Source organism: Giraffa tippelskirchi, chromosome 5 (genome assembly GCF_054371585.1).
Source record: "Giraffa tippelskirchi isolate mGirTip1 chromosome 5, T2T-mGirTip1v1.2.pri, whole genome shotgun sequence".
NCBI lineage: Eukaryota > Metazoa > Chordata > Mammalia > Artiodactyla > Giraffidae > Giraffa > Giraffa tippelskirchi.
In genome coordinates, this window is record NC_137279.1 from 121,782,330 (window position 1) to 121,801,533 (window position 19,204).

Sequence of the window (19,204 nt, forward strand, 5' to 3'; positions counted from 1 at the left end):
GTAGCTCAGTTGTGTCAGACTCTGCGACCCCATGGACAGCAGCATGCCAGGCTTCCCTGTCCTTCACCATCTCCTGGAGTTTGCTCAAACTCATGTCCATTGAATCAGTGATGCCATCCAACCATCTCATCCTCTGTTGCCCCCTTCTCCTGCCCTCAATCTTTCCCAGCATCAGGGTCTTTTTCAATGAATCACCTCTTCGCATCAGGTGGCCAAAGTATTGGAGCTTCAGCTTCAGCATCAGTCCTTCCAATGAACATTCAGGGTTGATTTTCCTCAGAACCGACTGGTTTGATCTCCATGCTGTCAGGGGACTCTCAGAAGTCTTCTCCAACACCACAATTCGAAAGCATCAGTTCTTCGATGCTCAGCCTTCTTTATGGTCCATCTCTCACCTCCATACATGACTACTGAAAAAACCATAGCTTTGACTATGTGGACCTTTGCCGGCTAAGTGATGTTCTTGCTTTTTAATATGCTGTCTAGCTTTATCATAGCTTTCCTTCCAACAAGCAAGCGTCTTTTAATTTCATGATTGCAGTCACTGTCCTCAGTGATTCTGGAGCCCAAGAAAATAAAGTCTATCACTGTTTCCACTTTTTCTCTATCTGCTTGCCATGAAGTAATGGGAGCAGATGCCATGATCTTAGTCTTTTCAATGTTAAGAGTTTTAAGCCAGCTTTTTCACTCTCCTCTTTCACCCTTATCAAGAGGCTCTTTAGTTCCTCTTTACTTTCTGCCATTAGAATGGTATCATCTGCATATCTGAAGTTATTGATATTTCTGATGGCAATCTTGATTCCAGTTTGTGATTCATCCAGCCTGGCATTTCACGTGATGTACTCTGCATATAAGTTAAATAATAAGTAGGGTGACAACATGTACCCTTGATGTTCTCCTTTCCCAGTTTTGAACCAGTCCATTGTTCCAGTCCATTGGTTGTCTGGTCATATGTATGTGGATCACTTATATGCTGCACTCTGCTTAAAAACAGTGAGACTTTGTGAGGTTGAAACCATTTTTCAGAGCAGTCATATCTCTGTAACCCATGTAAACATAAATAGAACAAGGTCGTCCTGGGCAAGTTTGACAAGCTCAGGAGACATTGTTTAGTAATGCAGACTGAAGGTCAGAGGGAGTGTGATGCTGAATCAGAAGCTTCTGATGATTCTTACAGACTATGCCAAGGTCCAAAGGACACTACGTTATTAGTAAAAAGAAAAATTAACTAGTTTCTTCATCCAAATAGGCAAAGTGATTCAGCGAAAGTGATCAATATTAATATTCAGATGAAATTGCTTAATGTTTTCAGATTTCACATAACTTTTCAGATTTTCATTTTCTACTAATTTTTCTTGTTATCCTTATATTTGGTGTTAAGCTGGCATATAGCTATCTTTCTGTTCTTTTTCTAACTGCTGAGTTGTTTTATTTTTTTACCTCTCGCAGGGTATTTAATTCTCGTCTCTGGGTATCACAGTGCTTGTAGATTAGAATTTAAAACATTCAGAAAACAGATACCTGAATATTATCACATTTCTTTACATCATGTTGTTCAGTCGCTAAGTCAAACCGTAGCTTTGACTATATGGACCTTTGTCAGCCAATTGATGTCTTTGCTTTTTAATACCCTGTCTAGGTTTGTCATAGCTATTCTTCCAAGTTACTAAATCATGATGATTACATGACTATTAAACATTCATGTCTACTAAATGCAGTGAACAAAATGGTATAAATGTTTACCCAATTCCCTTGTAAACAAGGTTGTTTTGCACAGTATTAACAAATGGAATTAAGGTATAACACAATGTCAGTGAGGAAAAAAACCTTCTCTGTAAATAAATTATTCTATGTAGATAAATATATTCTGATTTTTTTCAGCACACATTTACAGGCTGGATCAATGAAAAGAAACAAGATATATATTTTACTTTAAGAAGAAAAATTTGAGAAATGGCCCGCAATGGGAGAAATCACCTAGGAAAAGGGGTCAGAAACAAATAAAAGATAATTGAGAGTTAAAAGTATTGTCACATTTAGTAAAACCCATTTAAAACCTTGTTCTAACTGCTATTTTACCCCCAGAAAGCTTTGTCTTATCGTGAAATAAGCCATCATGTGAAATGCTGAGTCTGAACTGAAAGACAGAACTCATCTGCGTGAATAAGTTATTCACAATTAGAAAATCTACCAACTTAAATAATTAATGAAGCAGAGACCCCATTATCACATGACCGTTATTTTGACAATTTAGGAATAATACTGTAGGAAGTGAAGTGAAAGCATCGTATGTATGTGCTCAGTTGTGTCCGTCTCTTTGTGACCCAATGGACTGTAGACTGCCATGCTCCTCTGTCCGTGGGATTATCCAGGCAAGAATTCTGAAGTGAGTTGCCATTTCCTTCTCCAGGGGATTTTTCTGACCCAGAGATTGAACTTGCATCTCCTGCATTGCAGGCAGATTCTTAACCGTTAAGCCATCAGGATGCTAAACATGAACTCAATGTCCCTTAAAGAAAAACACCAAATTTATAATGGAGCCATGCAATGGAACACCAAAATTATATGGACTTCTGCTTTAATGAAGGTTAAGTTCATGTTAGCCCATGGCTCCATGGTACTTCAATTTAAAAACACTTTTCTTCCAACTTGACTCTCAGGCTGTTAAGAATGTGGTCTGGTTTTTATCACTACCACTGTACTAATGCAATATTTTTAGATTCTTCAATGCCTTCCTTGTCATTTTCAATAGTTTTTTTTCATTATCTTCTATTTGACATTTTTGTAACTTCTGATAGCTATTGTCTCCTTTTTCTTGACACTAGTCTCTAGGTATTCACTATAAAAACTTCTCACTTTCTGTTTTATCTCTGATCTTCTCTGGTATAACAAGACATGATATAATTGTATTCACCAAATGAATAACCAGGTGTCCAAGTACTAGTTTTTGAACAGTCCATTTTTTCTCTATTGTTTCTAAAGGCTCTTTATCACACACTAAAAATCTGTCAGTAAATCACATTATTTCTAATTTATTCTTTTATTGATCTATTTGTCTATTACTGTACTGTTTGAATAATAGGTTTTAAGTTTTGATAAAGCATGATTCCCCTCCTAGCCTTCTTTTTTCAGGAATTCTTGCCTCCTCTTTGTGTATCTGCTCTTCTAGATAAAGTTTAGAAATGATTTGTTAAGTTTCATTAAAAATCTTATTGGTTTTATGATTGGAATTGAAATTTTAGATTAATTTGTGGGATAATCAACACTTTGAGTCTTCCTATCCAGGAATATATTGGGAAATTGCATTGATTCAGATCCTGAGGTTTTCTTCATGTCTTCCTATAGGGCTTATTTATTTTTGTTACCTTGTTCCTAGGTATTTTATAAATTTCTAATACATAATATTGTGAATGGAATTTTTTTTCTTAAATTTTCTCAATTTGTTGATGTTTGGGAAAGTTATTGGTTTTTGAATGCTTATTTTGGAAGTAGCCAGCTAGTTTTCCAAATGAATATTTTGGATTTTCTAGATAAAACATTGTATTGTGGGCAAATAATGGCATTAGTAGCCCTCATTTTCTTTCTTTTCTTGTTTCACTGCATTTCTTACTTCTCCCAGAAAAGTGTGGAATGATAGTGTAATATGGCAAATGTTCTTGTCTTATCCTTGATTTTAATGGGATTGCTTCTAACATTCAGTGTTGTGTCATGTCTATTGTATTTTTCTGGGGGTTATATTTTGTTGTGTTTAAGAAATATTCTGTTCTTACTACCTATACAAAGAGTTCTTGTCATGGGTGTGTGCTGAATTTCATCTACTGTCTTTTAGGCAGCAACTGAGGTGATAGTTTATCGCTACTTTTGTATATTTCTGAACAGTGAACAATTTTCACTTTCCTGGGATGAGAGTGCTTGGTCACGTCTTATTATTCCCTTAATGCAGATTAATATAATTCACTAATATTTTATTTAAGCTTTTCACATCTATATTCATAAATGTTTTTGGTGTATGGTTGTGGGATTGTGTGTGTTTTTGTGTTTGTGCATGCCTGCCTCATGTTGGTTTCAGTGTTATGCTAATCTTATAGAAAGAACTCAAGAAGAGTTTAAATAAATATGAATTTTTTAAGTTAAAAAATTTTTTAAATTGTATGGTAGAACTCATTCACATAACAGCCTGAGACTTAGGGATGGAAATATTTGACTAATTAAATAAAATTTTATTGTTATTATTCTCCAGATTTACTACTACTTTGATCAATTTTTGTAATTCTAGATCTTCTCAGAAATTCATCCACTTCAGTTAGAATTTGAAATATTTTTGACTGACTTAAAGTTGTATATAGTATTTTTATATAATTTAAAAAAATCTTCATATCAGGAGCTATGTCACTGTTTTCATTTCTAATATTGTTTGTGATTTTTTTATCTTGTGGTCAGATTTATCAAAAACTCAATTTTATTGGCTTTTACAGAATTAATTTTTCGCATTTTTAGACTTAATAGTTTGTTAATTTCATTCATTTATTTTTAATTCATCTTCTTTTCTGGTTTCCTAGGTTATGTTTTGTAGTTTTAAATTGCATCTTGAATTAAATTATTTACTTCAAAGTCTTCTTTAATTTTTTTAAGAAAATGCTTTAGAATGATTAAAAACTTTTGAATAGTACCTTGATTACATCACCTGTGTTTTGATATAAAGTGCCTTCATTGTTATTTGTTTAAAAAGATTTGTAATTTTAGTTTTGACTTCCTATGTATCCTAAGGATTATTTAGAAGAGTTTTATAAATATCTAGCTGGACGTCTTTTTCCTAGCTTTCTTTTGTTAATTTTTATTTTGCTTAATTTTAGTTAGATAAATAACCTGTATACATATTTCTTTTTGGAAGTCATTGAATCCTGTGGACAGAGGAGCCTGGTGGGCTGCTGTCCATAGGGTCGCATAGAGTCAAACACGACTGAAGCGACTTAGCATGCATGCATGAGTTGGAGAAGGAAATGGCAACCCACTCCAGTGTTCTTGCCTGGAGAATCCCAGGGACGGAGGAGCCTGGTGGGCTGCCGCCTATGGGGTCGCACCGAGTCCGACACGACTGAAGTGACTTAGCAGCAGCAGCAGGTGTAGTCTGTGGTCTAATACTTACTTGAGACAAAGATTCATGTCATATCAAATTTCTTAATTATTTTGATTCCTTTTGACACTTGTATTCTAAAAATTATGTGTGTTCCATAATTTGTTTACTCATTCTTCTAATGATGGACATTTAGCTTGATTAAATTTTTTTGGCCAGTGTAAACAAATGTTTCTATGAACACTCTTGTATATATATCTTTGGTTAAAAAGGGAATATTTCTGCAGGATAGATTCCCAGAATGGACATTCATAGCCACATAAACTAGCTGGAATAATTCTATACATTATAGATTTTATTTTATAAATAATGAATATTATTATAATATATTAAGACTATATATTAATATTATATTAATACATGTTACATATTAATATAATGTCAGTATATAGTATTATATATCATCTCTACTGAAATTTATTTTTTATTACCTTAAGAAATTTTGTTTTCAAGCCATGTCATTGTCTCTCCATTCCTTCTCTCCTGAGAAAGTAATTCATTTTTTTTTTTTAAATTTCAGGTCGAATTCATAAGCATTCTCAGCAACCTTTGATTACATATGAAAAATACAATGTAACAGGTGAGCCAAAGAACATAGGAGGATCCCGTTCTTTATTCCTTCTGAAGGTTCATGGTAAGTTACATGTGTAGTACTATTACTACTTTGTGTAATAAACTTAACTTTGTGGGATAAATTTAATGCTGGCTAGATTGAGAATGGTGACAGGCACAATTTAGCAAATGTCCATAAATCTTCTAAGTTTAGGCAATAACATTGGCAGGTAACATTATCTATCTTAATGTTTGCTATTTCTTCACAAAAAGAGAATAGGGGTATTTCAGTGGTTTTAACCCTGACTTATATTAAAATCACCAGTGGAGCTTTTAAGACATTTATCAATAGAATTTTTAAAAAGTACACTAGTTGTTTCTAATTGCAGCCAGGATTGAGTATTATTGGGTGAATTAACTTTTATGAGGCTTTAATTATGCCATTTATTAAAATGGTAATAAGTTAGTATTTTGTGATTGTGATTGTTTAATTATAACAGTAGTTTGGTTTCAAAGCTTCTCTGGTGGCTTATATGGTAAATAATCTGCCTGCAATACTGGAGACCCGAGTTTGATTCCTGGATTGGGAAGATCCCCTGGAGAAGGGAATGGCAACCCACTCCAGTATTCTTGCCTGGAGAATCCTATGGACAGAGGAGCCTGGTAGGTTATAGTCCATGGGGTCGCAAAGAGTCAGACACAACTGAGCAACTAACACTTTCACCTGGTTTCAAAGATGTAATTTTTGTTGTTGTTGTTGAAGAACTGGTCAATGTACAAGTATTTGAGGGTATACAAAGTAACTCAGTGCTATCATTATGTATCACATACTTAAAATGAAGGGAATCAAGTTGGAAGAGCAGTAGCCTAGAAATAAGGCTCTGATGTACTCTGGTTGTACAAGTAAAAATTGATTCCATTTGAAAAGCAGTCCAGTTATTGTTGAAAAATGAGGTTAAAAATAGGAGAATAGTGTAAGTGTATACTGTACTATACTCTACTTTTATAAAATATTAATACTGGCAGGGAACTTTTCTTAATTGGTGTATTTCCTTTATATACTCCAGAATTATCCATTCTAGTGGGAGCTTCAGTAAAACTTGAAAATATCTTTATTGTTGTTATCTCACTTCTACTATTAGCTCTAGTTGAACAGTAATTGGATTCAGAAAAAATGTGCCTATTTGTTTTCCATTATTTTTAGGAGTAAAATGTGAGAAGATTCTGAGAAAGCTATAGACAGGTTGTATTAGTGTAATGATTAAGAGCACAATTAATTTAAAAAAGACTGGGTTCATATTCTGACTTATAACCTTGGGCAAGTTACTTAACTTCTCTGTGATTTCCTTCCCCATATAGCAAAACTGGAATAATAATTGTAAATATTTTATAGGAATTGTTGTTAGGATCAGTTAGATTAATATGCATAAAGTACTTGGAGACAGTGCCTGGCATGAAATAAGAGCTTTGGAAGTGTTGGCTATTAGAAGTAGTAGTGGTGGTAAAAGCATTGATATTTAGATTGTATTTATTATGTCAGCTGAATGTATTTTGTTGACTGTTTCTAAGCATTTGGATTGGTCATTTAAGAAATAGCTTAATTAGATTGTGTTGTCAACCATTGCATTTTCTCACCTGTAGGTGCCTTAATGTTTGTGGCATGGATGACTACTGTTAGTGTAGGTGTACTGATTGCCCGGTTCTTCAAACCTGTTTGGTCAAAGACTTTATTTGGTGATGCAGCTTGGTTTCAGGTAGGTGGAGAAATAGTCTAGTGCAATTTCCATATTACTTGAATGTTGCAACATGAAAACATATGAATTAAGTGGATTTTTTGGTGGTTATAGTGGTGATTTTGGAATCTTTATAATCTCTTTTTGCCCTTTGGTTTCCTAACCAACTGAGAAGAGACACAAGATACTTGATGGAGATAAAAATAAAGACAGCTTTATGAAAGATCAGACTGAGTTGGAGGATGTATCATCACCATGTGTGTTTCTTTGGAACACGGACCTTGAGTTCATGTAACATGATCTTGAGTTACATGTCTAGTTGCAAAAGAAGATTAGAAGAGCATTCACCCACTGCACTGAGTACAGATGGGTCCAAGAAGGCGGTGCGTGCATGCTCAGTCGTGTCTGACTTTCTGCGACCCCATAGACTGTAGCCCACCAGGCTCTCCTGTCCATGGGGATTCTCCAGGCAAGAAAACTGGAGCGGGTTATCATTTCCTTCTCCAGGGGATCTTCCTGACCCAGGGATCAAAACTGCATCTCTTGTGTCTCCTACATTGACAGGTGGGTTCTTTATCAGCTGAGCCATCAAGAAAGCCCAGGAAGGCAGCAAAGTAGAAGCAAGATACAGTGGTTGCTCACTATGCTGCAAAGCAGCGGTCTGTCCTCTGGTTGATGGGCTAGTGAAGGTTAGGCAATCCCTCGCTCATCAGTCAGTTCAGTCGCTCAGTCGTGTCCGACTCTTTGTGACCCCACAGACTGCAGCACACCAGGGCTCCCTGTCCATCACCAACTCCTGGAGTTTACTCAAACTCATGTCCATCAAGTCAGTGATGCCATCCAACCATCTCATCCTCTGTTGTTCCCTTCTCCTCCCACCTTTCCCAGCAACAGGTTCTTTTCAAATGAGTCGGCTCTTCACATCAGGTGGGCAAAGTATTGGGAGTTTCAGCTTCAACATCAGTCCTTCCAATGAACACCCAGGACTGATCTTTAGAGTAGACTGGTTGGATCTCTTTGCAGTTCAAGGGACTCTCAACAGTCTTCTCCAACACCACAGTGCAAAAGCATCAATTCTTCGGCACTCAGCTTTCTTTATAGTCCAACACTCACATCCATACATGACTACTGGAAAAACCATAGCCATGACTAGATGGACCTTTGTTGGCAAAGTAATGTCTCTGCTTTTTAATATGCTGTCTAGGTTGGTCATAACTTTTCTTCTAAGGAGCAAGCGTCTTTTAATTTCATGGCTACAGTCACCATCAGCAGTGATTTTGGAGCCCCCCAAAAATAAAGTCTGTCACTGTTTCCATTGTTTCCCCATCTATTTGCCATGAAGTGATGGGACCAGATGCCACGATCTTAGTTTTTTGAATGTTGAGTTTTAAGCCAACTTTTTCACTCTCCTCTTTCACTTTCATCAAGAGTCTCTTTAGTTCTTCTTCGCTTTCTGCCATAAGGGTGGTGTCATCTGCATCTCTGAGGTTATTGATATTTCTCCTGGCAGTCTTGATGCCAGCTTGTGCTTCATCTGGCCCAGCGTTTCTCATGATATACTCTGCATGTAAGTTAAATAAGCAGGGTGACAATATACAGCCTTGACTCATCAGTCGAGATCATGTATTTCCTGTGTGGGTGGGCAGAGAAACTGAAAGCGTCCTTTTTCATGCTGTCCCTTCCCTGGGGGATGAGGAGGCAGTCTTTTAATAGAAATGTGGGCAAGGGTCAATAAATACCCCTCAAAACAAAATAAAACAAACCTTACCTTTCATTTGTCATGGAGTAAGGATATTTGCGTATACAGTGGAAGATCAACAAATATGTGTTGAGATAGAATGTGCATGTATGCTTGTAGAAAAAAATATTGCTTGTTGGAACAGTTTTGACCTCAGAAGAAGGTATTCCTGAAACTTCATATAAATTTGTAGCTTTTAAGATTTACCATGTCTAATATCATTTCTCAGTTTTGACTGGCAGTGTTAATCTGTTTTATTTGTTCTCACTACTGATTGTCGCATGGCTTGCTCCTGTCTGTCTCTGCCTTTGATTGTTCTCTCTCTCTTTTCCTCTTCTAATGTGGATATTTCCAACTGGAAAACTCTTTGCCTCCCTTTCAACCATTCAAGTCCTCCACTGTCTTCAAAGCTATAATATCTGCACATATTGCCTGACTATAGGTCCTACTTCCTGGTGACTATATATGTGTGTATATCTATACTATATAGAGTGACCATAGGTCCTACATTCTCTGGGATAGTCTTGGTTTGCATCAGTTGTCCTGGAATAATCCACTATCAGTGCCCATTTTCACTCTCAGTATTCTCTTTGTTTTAATAAAGAATTATACATTTCAAATATGTTTCTCTTATCTGCGCAATTAGATCTCAAGCTCTCCAGGAAACAGTACTTTCTGTTTCCTTGCAGTTTCATTGTATGTAACCAGTGTGCTTGGTGGTGGAACTTAATAAATGTGTTTGGAAGGAAATGAGCTTGGCAAGTAAGTGCTCTCTGTGTGTGAAAATATCCATTCCTGCTGTTCTGTGCAGGTGAAGTCTTGGCAGATGCTTTTGAGTGATGAGGTTGGCAGCTTAGACTTTTCTTTAAAGTTCAGTGGTATAGCAAGATTTTTTTTTTAACTGACAACAAATTGTGGTTAGATGTCAACTGAATGGATGCCTTCTGTGGTTCTCACCCCATGATCTTCATGGTTACATCAGCTTATTTCTCTTTTGTGGTTCTCTGTCTTCTCATTTGTTGTTTCACTCTTGCAGGTGCATCGAACACTCATGCTCACTACTTCTGCCCTCACCTTTATTGCTGCTTTTCTGCCTTTTATTTACAGAGGAGGCTGGAACTGGGTAAGTAGGTCTTAAACAGAATGTTTTTCATTATATTTATATGTTTAAAATTCATTTTGATGCCAAAGGAGATTGCTGTTTTTTTCCTCAAATGATGCATAAAAAGAAATATCTTCATGTCCCTCTTTCTCTCCTTTTTGAATCATCTGATGAGTGTTTCACATAGTTGGTGTCAGGGATGGAGTTAGAATGTCAGTGCAGATTACTTGGTAGTGGAATGTATTTTTAGACGGTCTCAAATTCTAACTATATACTATGTAGCTTTAACGAGTTTTCTCACTATAGAATGGTGAAAGTTGAAAGCATGATATCTAAGGAACATGAATACTTTAAGTGGTTTTCTCTAATACTGTGACTATCACTGTTAACATTAGTTGTATTCCTACTATGTGAGCAGCTGTGCTAAGTGCTTTACACGTGCTTTCAAATTTAAACCTCAAAGAAAGTCGTTACTGATGATAATCGCTTGTCATTAAAGAAGACATGGAGGCTTATTCTCAAATGTGTATCTCCAGTTTAGACCTTTACCCTCACTTGGAGACTCATACATCCAGCTCGCTACTCAGAAACTCAACTTGCATGTCCAAGACATCTCAAGCAGTTCCCGTCTTGGGCCAAAACCTTGGAATTATTCTTAACTCTGCTCTCTTGCATACCCTGTATCAATTCCATCAGGGAATCCCATTGGCAATACATGTGAAATAACTGCACTTTTAACCATCACTGGTACTACTCTGTGGATTTGAGCCAACATCATCCTTTTGCCTGAATTGTTACAATAGGTTCCTAATTGGTCTCTCTACTTCAACCCTTGCCCATGTACAGTCTGTTTTCAATCAAGAAGCAGAGTGATTTTTTAAAAATGTAAATCAGATTATATCATTCCTATGCCCCAAACTGGTTTTTCTACTGTCTCAATTTTACCCCAAGTTAAAGCCAAAGTCCTCCATGACTGGTTCCCAGTTACTCTCTGCATTGGTCTCCTCTTCCTTTCCTCACCCATAGCTCATTTAATTTCACATTTGGCTAATTCTCAGCATGTTACTGATTTGTAGTCTTTACAAAGATTCTTTCTTTTTCCTAGGTCATGTGTCCTCTACTCCCTTACCTTCTGCAAGTCTTTGCTTAAATGATAGTGTCTCAAAGAGCCCTGCTCTGCTCTATTGTTTTTTCCTAAAGAAATATTTACCTTATGTCATTTAATATAATTTACTTAAATAATGTATTTTTTCTTTTGTCTTCTCACACTAGTATGTGAACTCTATGAGAGATGGGATATTTATGGGTATGTTTGCTGGTGTATCTATAACACTCAGATCAGATTCTGGTACGTGACATGTCAGTAAATATTTATCAAATGAATGAATGAGGCTTATTGAGAATCAGAGATGTACCCAAGGTCAGAGTCTGAGTTTCCAGTATACTCTTCTAGTTTAACAGCCAGTCAGAATTTGATATCAAAATTTAATATTTCAATTTGGGCTGTGGCTATAAGGGCAAATATGGATGAATCTTGGGTCATAGGTATTACTAGGAAACCTCCTTTCTGCTTTTTCAGTATTTTTAGACTGGTCAACCTATTTTTTAAAGGAAATTATGAAGATTTTCTAATATGACTTGAGACATTGGGACTTTATTTTCTCCAGGTACTTGTGACAAGTGTAATGCTTACTTTATAAATTTCATAGCTTGTAGTCTTTGTAGTTGTGACAAGGGTGGTAAAAAGGTAAAAAGCATAATTCTAGAGTTGGATCCTTGGATTTGAATCCTCATGTCATCACTGATTACCTGGGATACCTTGGGCAAGTTGCTTAACTTCTCTGTCCCTCAGTTTACTCAAATGAAGATAATAGAGTATCTATCCCATAGGCTTTCTGAGGGTTGATAGTTAATTAACTGAATGCACTTAAAATAGTTCCTGGCACATTCTAAACATAAAAGAATTTTGTCTCTGCTATTACTATTTTTTATTAGATAGGGACAATTTCCACCTCCAGAGTCCAGGTTGTAACTTATCTGCATAACTGAGTCCACAGTTTGAAAGTTCTATACTGCTTGTCTGTCAACTTTTAGTTCCTAATTTGCAGAAGCTTCCTACTTGGCTTAGAAACCATATGGCCTTGTTCTAGGTCACAGGTTTTAGAGACTACCCAAGCATGGTAGTCAGTGACAACAGACTGAGATATCCCTCTATCTAAATGTGCCATGGATTAGAGCATCTTTGTAATCCTTCTCTTAAGTTTTTAAATGCCATAATTGTGCAAAGTGGTCTAATCTCACTCTCTGTTGATTTGAGCCAACACACATCACTGACGGAGGAGTGTAGCTGAAACTATCAAGATGTTGCATTGATGATTTTTCTTGGCTGAGACCTTTGAGTGACTAGGCTCTGTTAAGCCACATGGGTTGCTCCTGCTAAGTTGCTTCAGTTGTGTCTCTTTGTGAACCTCATGCCTGTAGCCCGCCAGGCTCCTCTGTCCATTAGATTCTCCAGGCAAGAATACTGGAGGGGGTTACCATGCCCTCCTCCAGGGGATCTTCCCAACCCAGGGATAGAACCTGCATCTCTTATGTCTTCTGCATTGGCAGGTGTGTTCTTTACCACGAGTGCCACCTGGGAAGTCCAAGCTGCATAGGTTACAAGGAATCACATAGAACCTTTGGCCCGGGAAACATAGAGGTCTGAACAAATAATTACAATACACTAGGTTGATTGTTCCTTAAATGAAGATACTAACTAGTCTTCAGTTCAGTTCAGTTCAGTCGCTCAGTCGTGTCTGACTCTTTGTGACCCTATGAATTGCAGCACGCCAGGCCTCCCTGTCCATCATCAACTCCCAGAGTTTACCCAAACTCATGTCCATTGAGTTGGTGACGCCATCCAACCATCTCATCCTCCGTCGTCCCCTTCTCATCCTGCCCTGAATCTTTCCCAGCATCAGGGTCTTTTCAAATGAGTCAGCTCTTCGAATCAGGTGGGCAAAGTATTAAGAGTTTCAGCTTCAACATCAGTCCTTCCAATGAACACCCAGGACTGATCTTTAGGATGGACTGGCTGGATCTCCTTGCAGTCCAAGGGACTCTCAAGAGTCTTCTCCAACACCACAGTCCAAAGCATCAATTCTTTGGAACTCAGCTTTCTTTATAGTCCAACTGTCACACCCATACATGACTACTGGAAAAACCATAGCTTTGACTAGATGGACCTTTGTTGGCAAAGTAATGTCTCTGCTTTTTAATATGCTGTCTAGGTTGGTCATAACTTTCCTTCCAAGGAATAAGAATCTTTTAATTTCATGGCTGCAATCACCATCTGCAGTGATTTTGGAGCCCCCCCCAAAATAAAGTCAGCCACTGTTTCCACTGTTTCCCCATCTATTTGCCATGAAGTGATGGGGCTGGATGCCATGATCTTAGTTTTCTAAACGTTGAGCTTTAAGCCAACTTTCTCACTCTCTTTTTTCACTTTCATCAAGAGGCTCTTTAGTTCTTCTTCACTTTCTGCCATAAGGGTGGTGTCATCCGCATATCTGAGGTTATTGATATTTCTCCCAGCAATCTTGATTCCAGCTTGTGCTTCCTCCAGCCCAGCATTTCTCATGATGTACTCTGCATATAAGTTAAATAAGCAGAGTGACAATATACAGCCTTGACATACTCCTTTCCCAGTTTGAAACCAGTTTGTTGTTCCATGTACAGTTCTAACTGTTAATTGTTGACCTACATACAGATTTGTCAGGAGGCAGGTCAGGTGCTCTGACATTCCCATCTCTTTAAGAATTTTCCAGAGTTTGTTGTGATCCACACAGTCAAAGGCTTTGGCATAGTCAATAAAGCAGAAGTAAATACTTTTCTGAACTCGTGCTTTTTTGATGATCTAACGGATGTTGGCAATTTGATCTCTGGTTCCTCTGCCTTTTCTAAAACCAGCTTGAACATCTGGAAGTTCACGGTTCACGTATTGCAGAAGACTGGCTTGGAGAATTTTGAGCATTACTTTACTAGCATGTGAGATGAGTGCAATTGTGCAGTAGTTTGAGTATTCTTTGGCATTGCCTTTCTTTGGGATTGGAATGAAAACTAGTCTTCGGTGGGCTTCAAATGGCTGTGCTGGTGTTAGTAGTCATCTAACATACTGGTGGAAATGGGCAGCATTCTGTGATTGGATTCCATCACAACCATTTGTGCACTATGTGGACCTGGGTGCGTTACTCACCATCTCTGAGCCTCAATTCCCTCATTTGTGGAAGTGGCATATTGATAACTAATCATAGGCATCAGAGTGAGCATTAGTGATAATGTGTATAAAGTATATGCCTGGCATAGACACTCTGTGAACAGTGTTTATTATTACTATTGAATGTTTATGGCTAGAGTAAAACCCTAAGAAACTGCTTCTTTGTGTATTATTTTTAATTTGAGGATTTGATGGGCAAGATTAAGACCATTAAAATGATATAACTTTGTTCAGCATGCAGGTTATCACCCATACCTTGGTTTTATAGTGATGATTTTAGCAGTTCTTCAGCTTCTTTTGGCAGCTTTCAGACCACCTTTACATGACCCAAGGTACTTGTAGTTTTTATTTATAAATGCTCTTAAGGTAGATATCATTAATTGGCAAGCCAATTCTTTTTTTTTTTTTTGCATTTTATAAAATTCAATGATAAATTATATTTCCTTAAAAAGGTTTTAAAATGTATTTCAGATAGCTGATTCCTAAGCAATAAGGGAAATTACATACTTTTTATTCTCTTGGGAGTTTATTGTAGTTCCATCACTTTAAAGAATACTGACTGGTTCTTTATTTGGTAGAAGGAAAATGTTTAACTGGACTCATTGGAGTATGGGAACAGCTGCTAGAATAATAGCAGGTAAGTAGTTGTGATGCCACTTATTCATATATAATTGAAAGTTGTTTATACTGCAAGTTGTAATTTGGCTTAAATGATTTTTAGATGCATTAGTAACTGGAGTAATTGGTTGTTGAGGAGAAATCAGTCTTAAGCATTGAAATCCAGAAAGTAACTTCTAGAAGTAACTATTTAAGCTATTATTTCAGTTTCAAGGTTTTGAAAATGACTTTAAAACCCTCCTTTTAAGAGTTTTTTTTAGCGTTTGGCTTTGCCAGCAGAATAAGCTATGCTGATGACCAAACATATAAGCAGCTCAGCTTGGGGGTCTGTCATGGATTGGGCTGAAATGGGCTTGGGGCCCAGCCCTCTGTCTCCAGGTTTTCTCCGTGGTAATGGTACCTCCCAGGGCAAGGTGATTTTTAAACATCAAGTATGATTCTGTAGTATTTTTTTAATTAATTAATTTATTTTAATGGAGGATAATTACTTTACAATATTATGATGGTTTTTACCCTACATCAACATGAATTGGCCACCAGTATATATGTGTTCCCCTCCCCCCATCCTGAACCCCCCCTCCCAGGCCCCTCCCCACCCTATTCTTCTGGGTTGTCCCAGAGCACTGGCTTTGGGTGCCCTGCTTCATGCATAAAACTTGCACTAACGTCTATTTTACATATGGTGATATATATGTTTTAATGCTATTCTCTCAAATCATCCCACCCTCCCCTTCTCCCCCTGAGTCCAAAAGTCTGTTCTTTACATCTGTGTCTCCTTTTGATGCTTTATGTGATAAATACCTAAGCTAATCTCCTGCCCTCACATTTCTACATTCTGTAGAAATCGTGAAGGGGAGGTATAGTCAGAAATGGTTTCCATACTTTTTCCCCCTCCTACATTGCAGACTTAAAACATTTTTAAAAGTTTGGGCACCTTTTTTTAAACAATTGGTAGATTGTAGTTATAATTTCCCATCTTAGCCTTTCTGGTCTTACAATAAAAACTAAATTAACTACTTGGTCTTAATTATTAATCTAATTCATCTCATAAGCTCTTTTAGTATATTTTACTTGATATAATTCACACACGTATGCACACACATACTTAGTTACCTCTTGAATTGTATTTGAATATGTGTATTTTCTTATAAATGTAGTGGCAGCAATGTTCCTAGGAATGGATTTGCCAGGAATGAATCTTCCTGGCCCATGGAAAACATATGCAATGATTGGATTTGTAGCCTGGCACGTTGGGACAGAGCTTATTCTGGAGATACATGCTTACCGACTCTCTAGAAAAGGTAACCTGATCAAAGAGCAGTGTTGTAGAATCACTTTTATACAAACTGTTGGAATATAATTAGTTTCTTGACACTCATGGTTGACTCTTACATAGTACCTTACTAAAAATTTGTTTCCATCACTCAGTCTATGATAAAAATAGTGGAAGTTTTCTGCCTTTGTTTTTTATATTCATTAGTATTAGAATTTGTGAGTAAAATGGAAGGGGAAGATGGATGCTTTTAGGGAAGATGCCTTCTTTGTAAGTACTTTTTTACTTTGCATGCTAGTCTGGCGTGGGGCCCTGGAGCTGACAGACCCCTGAGACAGAGGAAGAAGAGATGCTCATCCATAGTTAACACAGGGCAAAGCTGCAGATGAATTTTACCTATTGAACAGACTTCCTGTGTGCTATCACTTAAGTTGCCATCTGCATTATATATAGCTAGCTAACCAGCATGCTACATAAGGAGGACTTAATATTTTGCCAGTGCTCTCTAGTGGCAAGGTCCATTTTGGCCCCAGGGCCAGGCAGGGTAAGATACTTGTAGCCATTAGGAGTGGAGAGGTTAGTAGAGAATCAGTGACATGTTAGCCTGGTTTCTAGGCTAACCGTCCTTTGTGTCCTAAGATGGTCTTCTAAAAACAAAACCTCTTTGTTGTCTAGTGTGTGTGCTCAGCAGCTTTTTTGGAACTGAGTAGTAAAAACTGTCCTACTGTTTTTTGGGTCTTGATAGGGTAACATACATAAGATTTGAGTCCTTTTTTTTTTTTATTGATATAGTTGATTTACAATGTTGTGTGGGGTTTGAGTCCTAAAGGGACTTTTGATAACTTTTGATAACTAGATTATGACTTGCTATTTAAAATATATATATGTATTTAACTCTTGGATCGTTAGAACTCTCACTAGAAGAAAGTCCTTTCACATGTATGCTGTAGCCAGCTTGACCTGATTTGCTGCTGCCGCTGCTGCTGCTGCTAAGTCGCTTCAGTCGTGTCCGACTCTGTGCGACCCCATAGACGGCAGCCCACCAGGCTCCCCGGTCCCTGGGATTCTCCAGGCAAGAACACTGGAGTGGGTCGCCATTTCCTTCTCCAGTGCATGAAAGGGAAAAGTGAAAGTGAAGTCGCTCAGTCGGCTCCGACTCGTAGCGACCCCATGGACTGTAGCCTACCAGGCTCCTCCGTCCATGGGATTTTCCAGGCAAGAGTACTGGAGTGGGGTGCCATTGCCTTCTCTGTGACCTGATTTGTAAGAGCCTTAAATATGCAAGAAGTTTGCAACATTTGGTCACTTGAAATGCGAGAATATACATCTTGGAAATCCGCCAATGCTCCAAATCAGGGCTTTCTTTGAGAATGAGTTTACCTGCACACCCACTGGCCTTACAAACTTTTGTTCTTGTTCTTGACAGTTGAAATACTGGATGATGATAGAATTCAGATCCTCCAGTCGTTTACCGCAGCTGAAGCAGAAGTAAGTTCTTTCTTCTTATTTATTGACACAAACCTTAGCGATTGGAGTTTCCTTTTTTCATATCTCATTTTTTTTTCTTTTAGGGTTATGTTTTTAAAAAGGTCGTGTTAGCAATTTATGTTTGTGGGAATTTGACTTTTCTCACTATGTTCTTATCTGCAATCAACCGTCTATGAGCGAGTGAAGACCTTGGCTTTTGCAGACCAGGTGATAATCACCATCAAGCCAAAAAACGTGATGCCTGTCCTGACTGCCTGGAATGTATTCATGAATTCTAATTAGGGAAGATCAGATGATGTCTATAGAGAAATTCTGAAATCTGGTCTTTAGAGATCAACATTCAGTAGAGTCCTATGGACTATAAACTGATGTCAATGTTTATATATTCTGAGTCTTAATGGGAAGGTTGTGTTTGAGGAGAAATAACTCAAATATTTTTTATGCTGAAATTTTAAGAATGTTAGCATTTAAGAAAAGAACTGTTTTAGAAAAACAAAAGGATGTCATTAGGATAAAATGGAGACTATATTAAGGTAAATATCTTTTGGACTTAAAGGTGCTGTTGTACTTTAAAGAAAACATTTTTTACTAGTTTCCATGAATGGTCTTTCTTAGGACTTTTTCCCTTTCCCCTTTCCTTAAGAATTTTTGAGAAACACATTTTTCAGTCCAGTTTTTTAGACATGTACTTTGTTTCATGTATTTTGTTACTTCCCTGATAAAGGTAAAAGTGGGGTTAACACCATTTCATTAACATTTGAATATATAATTAATATTATAATTTCTTTCTTAGCAGTGAAATGCAAGTGTGCATCTTTTGATTGAGTGTCTTCATATATTTAGCTACAGAGCTAAAATGACATTTTATGTGTTAATTGTTTTGACTATGAGATAAAGTCTTAGTCTTTGGAGATTGTAGACTTGCATTTCAAAATTAATAAAATTTATTCTTGTGAGCATTGTAAGAGTTACTCTCTTTCTTTGTGCTAATAAAATAATATGGTTGATTCTGTTTTGTTAGAAGTTTCTGATACTACAATGAATTGGAATCATCAATATTATTTTCCTTCCTGTTTCAATAATTTCTCTTTTATGATTGGCTCTCATATTTGCTATGAGGATTTCTAGCCAGTGGGTGGCACCATAACACTACTACTTTGTTCCTGTTTCCTTGTGCTGATTCATTTTTAGTACTTAATATCTTGGGATGGCTACCCCTTAAAGTTTGCCAACTCTTAATATTTTTTTGAAAAATTTCTGCCTTTGAGGGAATGATCACATTATAGGTTAGAACTGAAATTAGGGACC

At 37.1% G+C, this 19,204-nt stretch overlaps 1 protein-coding gene across 3 annotated transcripts in view; it reads left to right on the forward strand.

Annotated features, from left to right (window-relative positions):
- FRRS1 (ferric chelate reductase 1) overlaps positions 1-18,861 on the forward strand; it is a 72,187-nt gene extending 53,326 nt beyond the window's left edge. For all 3 annotated transcript variants that reach the window (XM_081493255.1, XM_081493254.1, XM_081493253.1), the window contains 8 exons: positions 5,655-5,768; positions 7,328-7,440; positions 10,194-10,280; positions 14,752-14,849; positions 15,096-15,154; positions 16,293-16,436; positions 17,835-17,896; positions 17,980-18,861. In XM_081493255.1, the coding sequence (XP_081349381.1) occupies positions 5,655-5,768; positions 7,328-7,440; positions 10,194-10,280; positions 14,752-14,849; positions 15,096-15,154; positions 16,293-16,436; positions 17,835-17,896; positions 17,980-18,072 (770 nt within the window). In that variant the 3' untranslated portion in view covers positions 18,073-18,861. The remainder of the gene's footprint in view (positions 1-5,654; positions 5,769-7,327; positions 7,441-10,193; positions 10,281-14,751; positions 14,850-15,095; positions 15,155-16,292; positions 16,437-17,834; positions 17,897-17,979) is intronic.
- Positions 18,862-19,204: the final 343 nt, after the last annotated feature.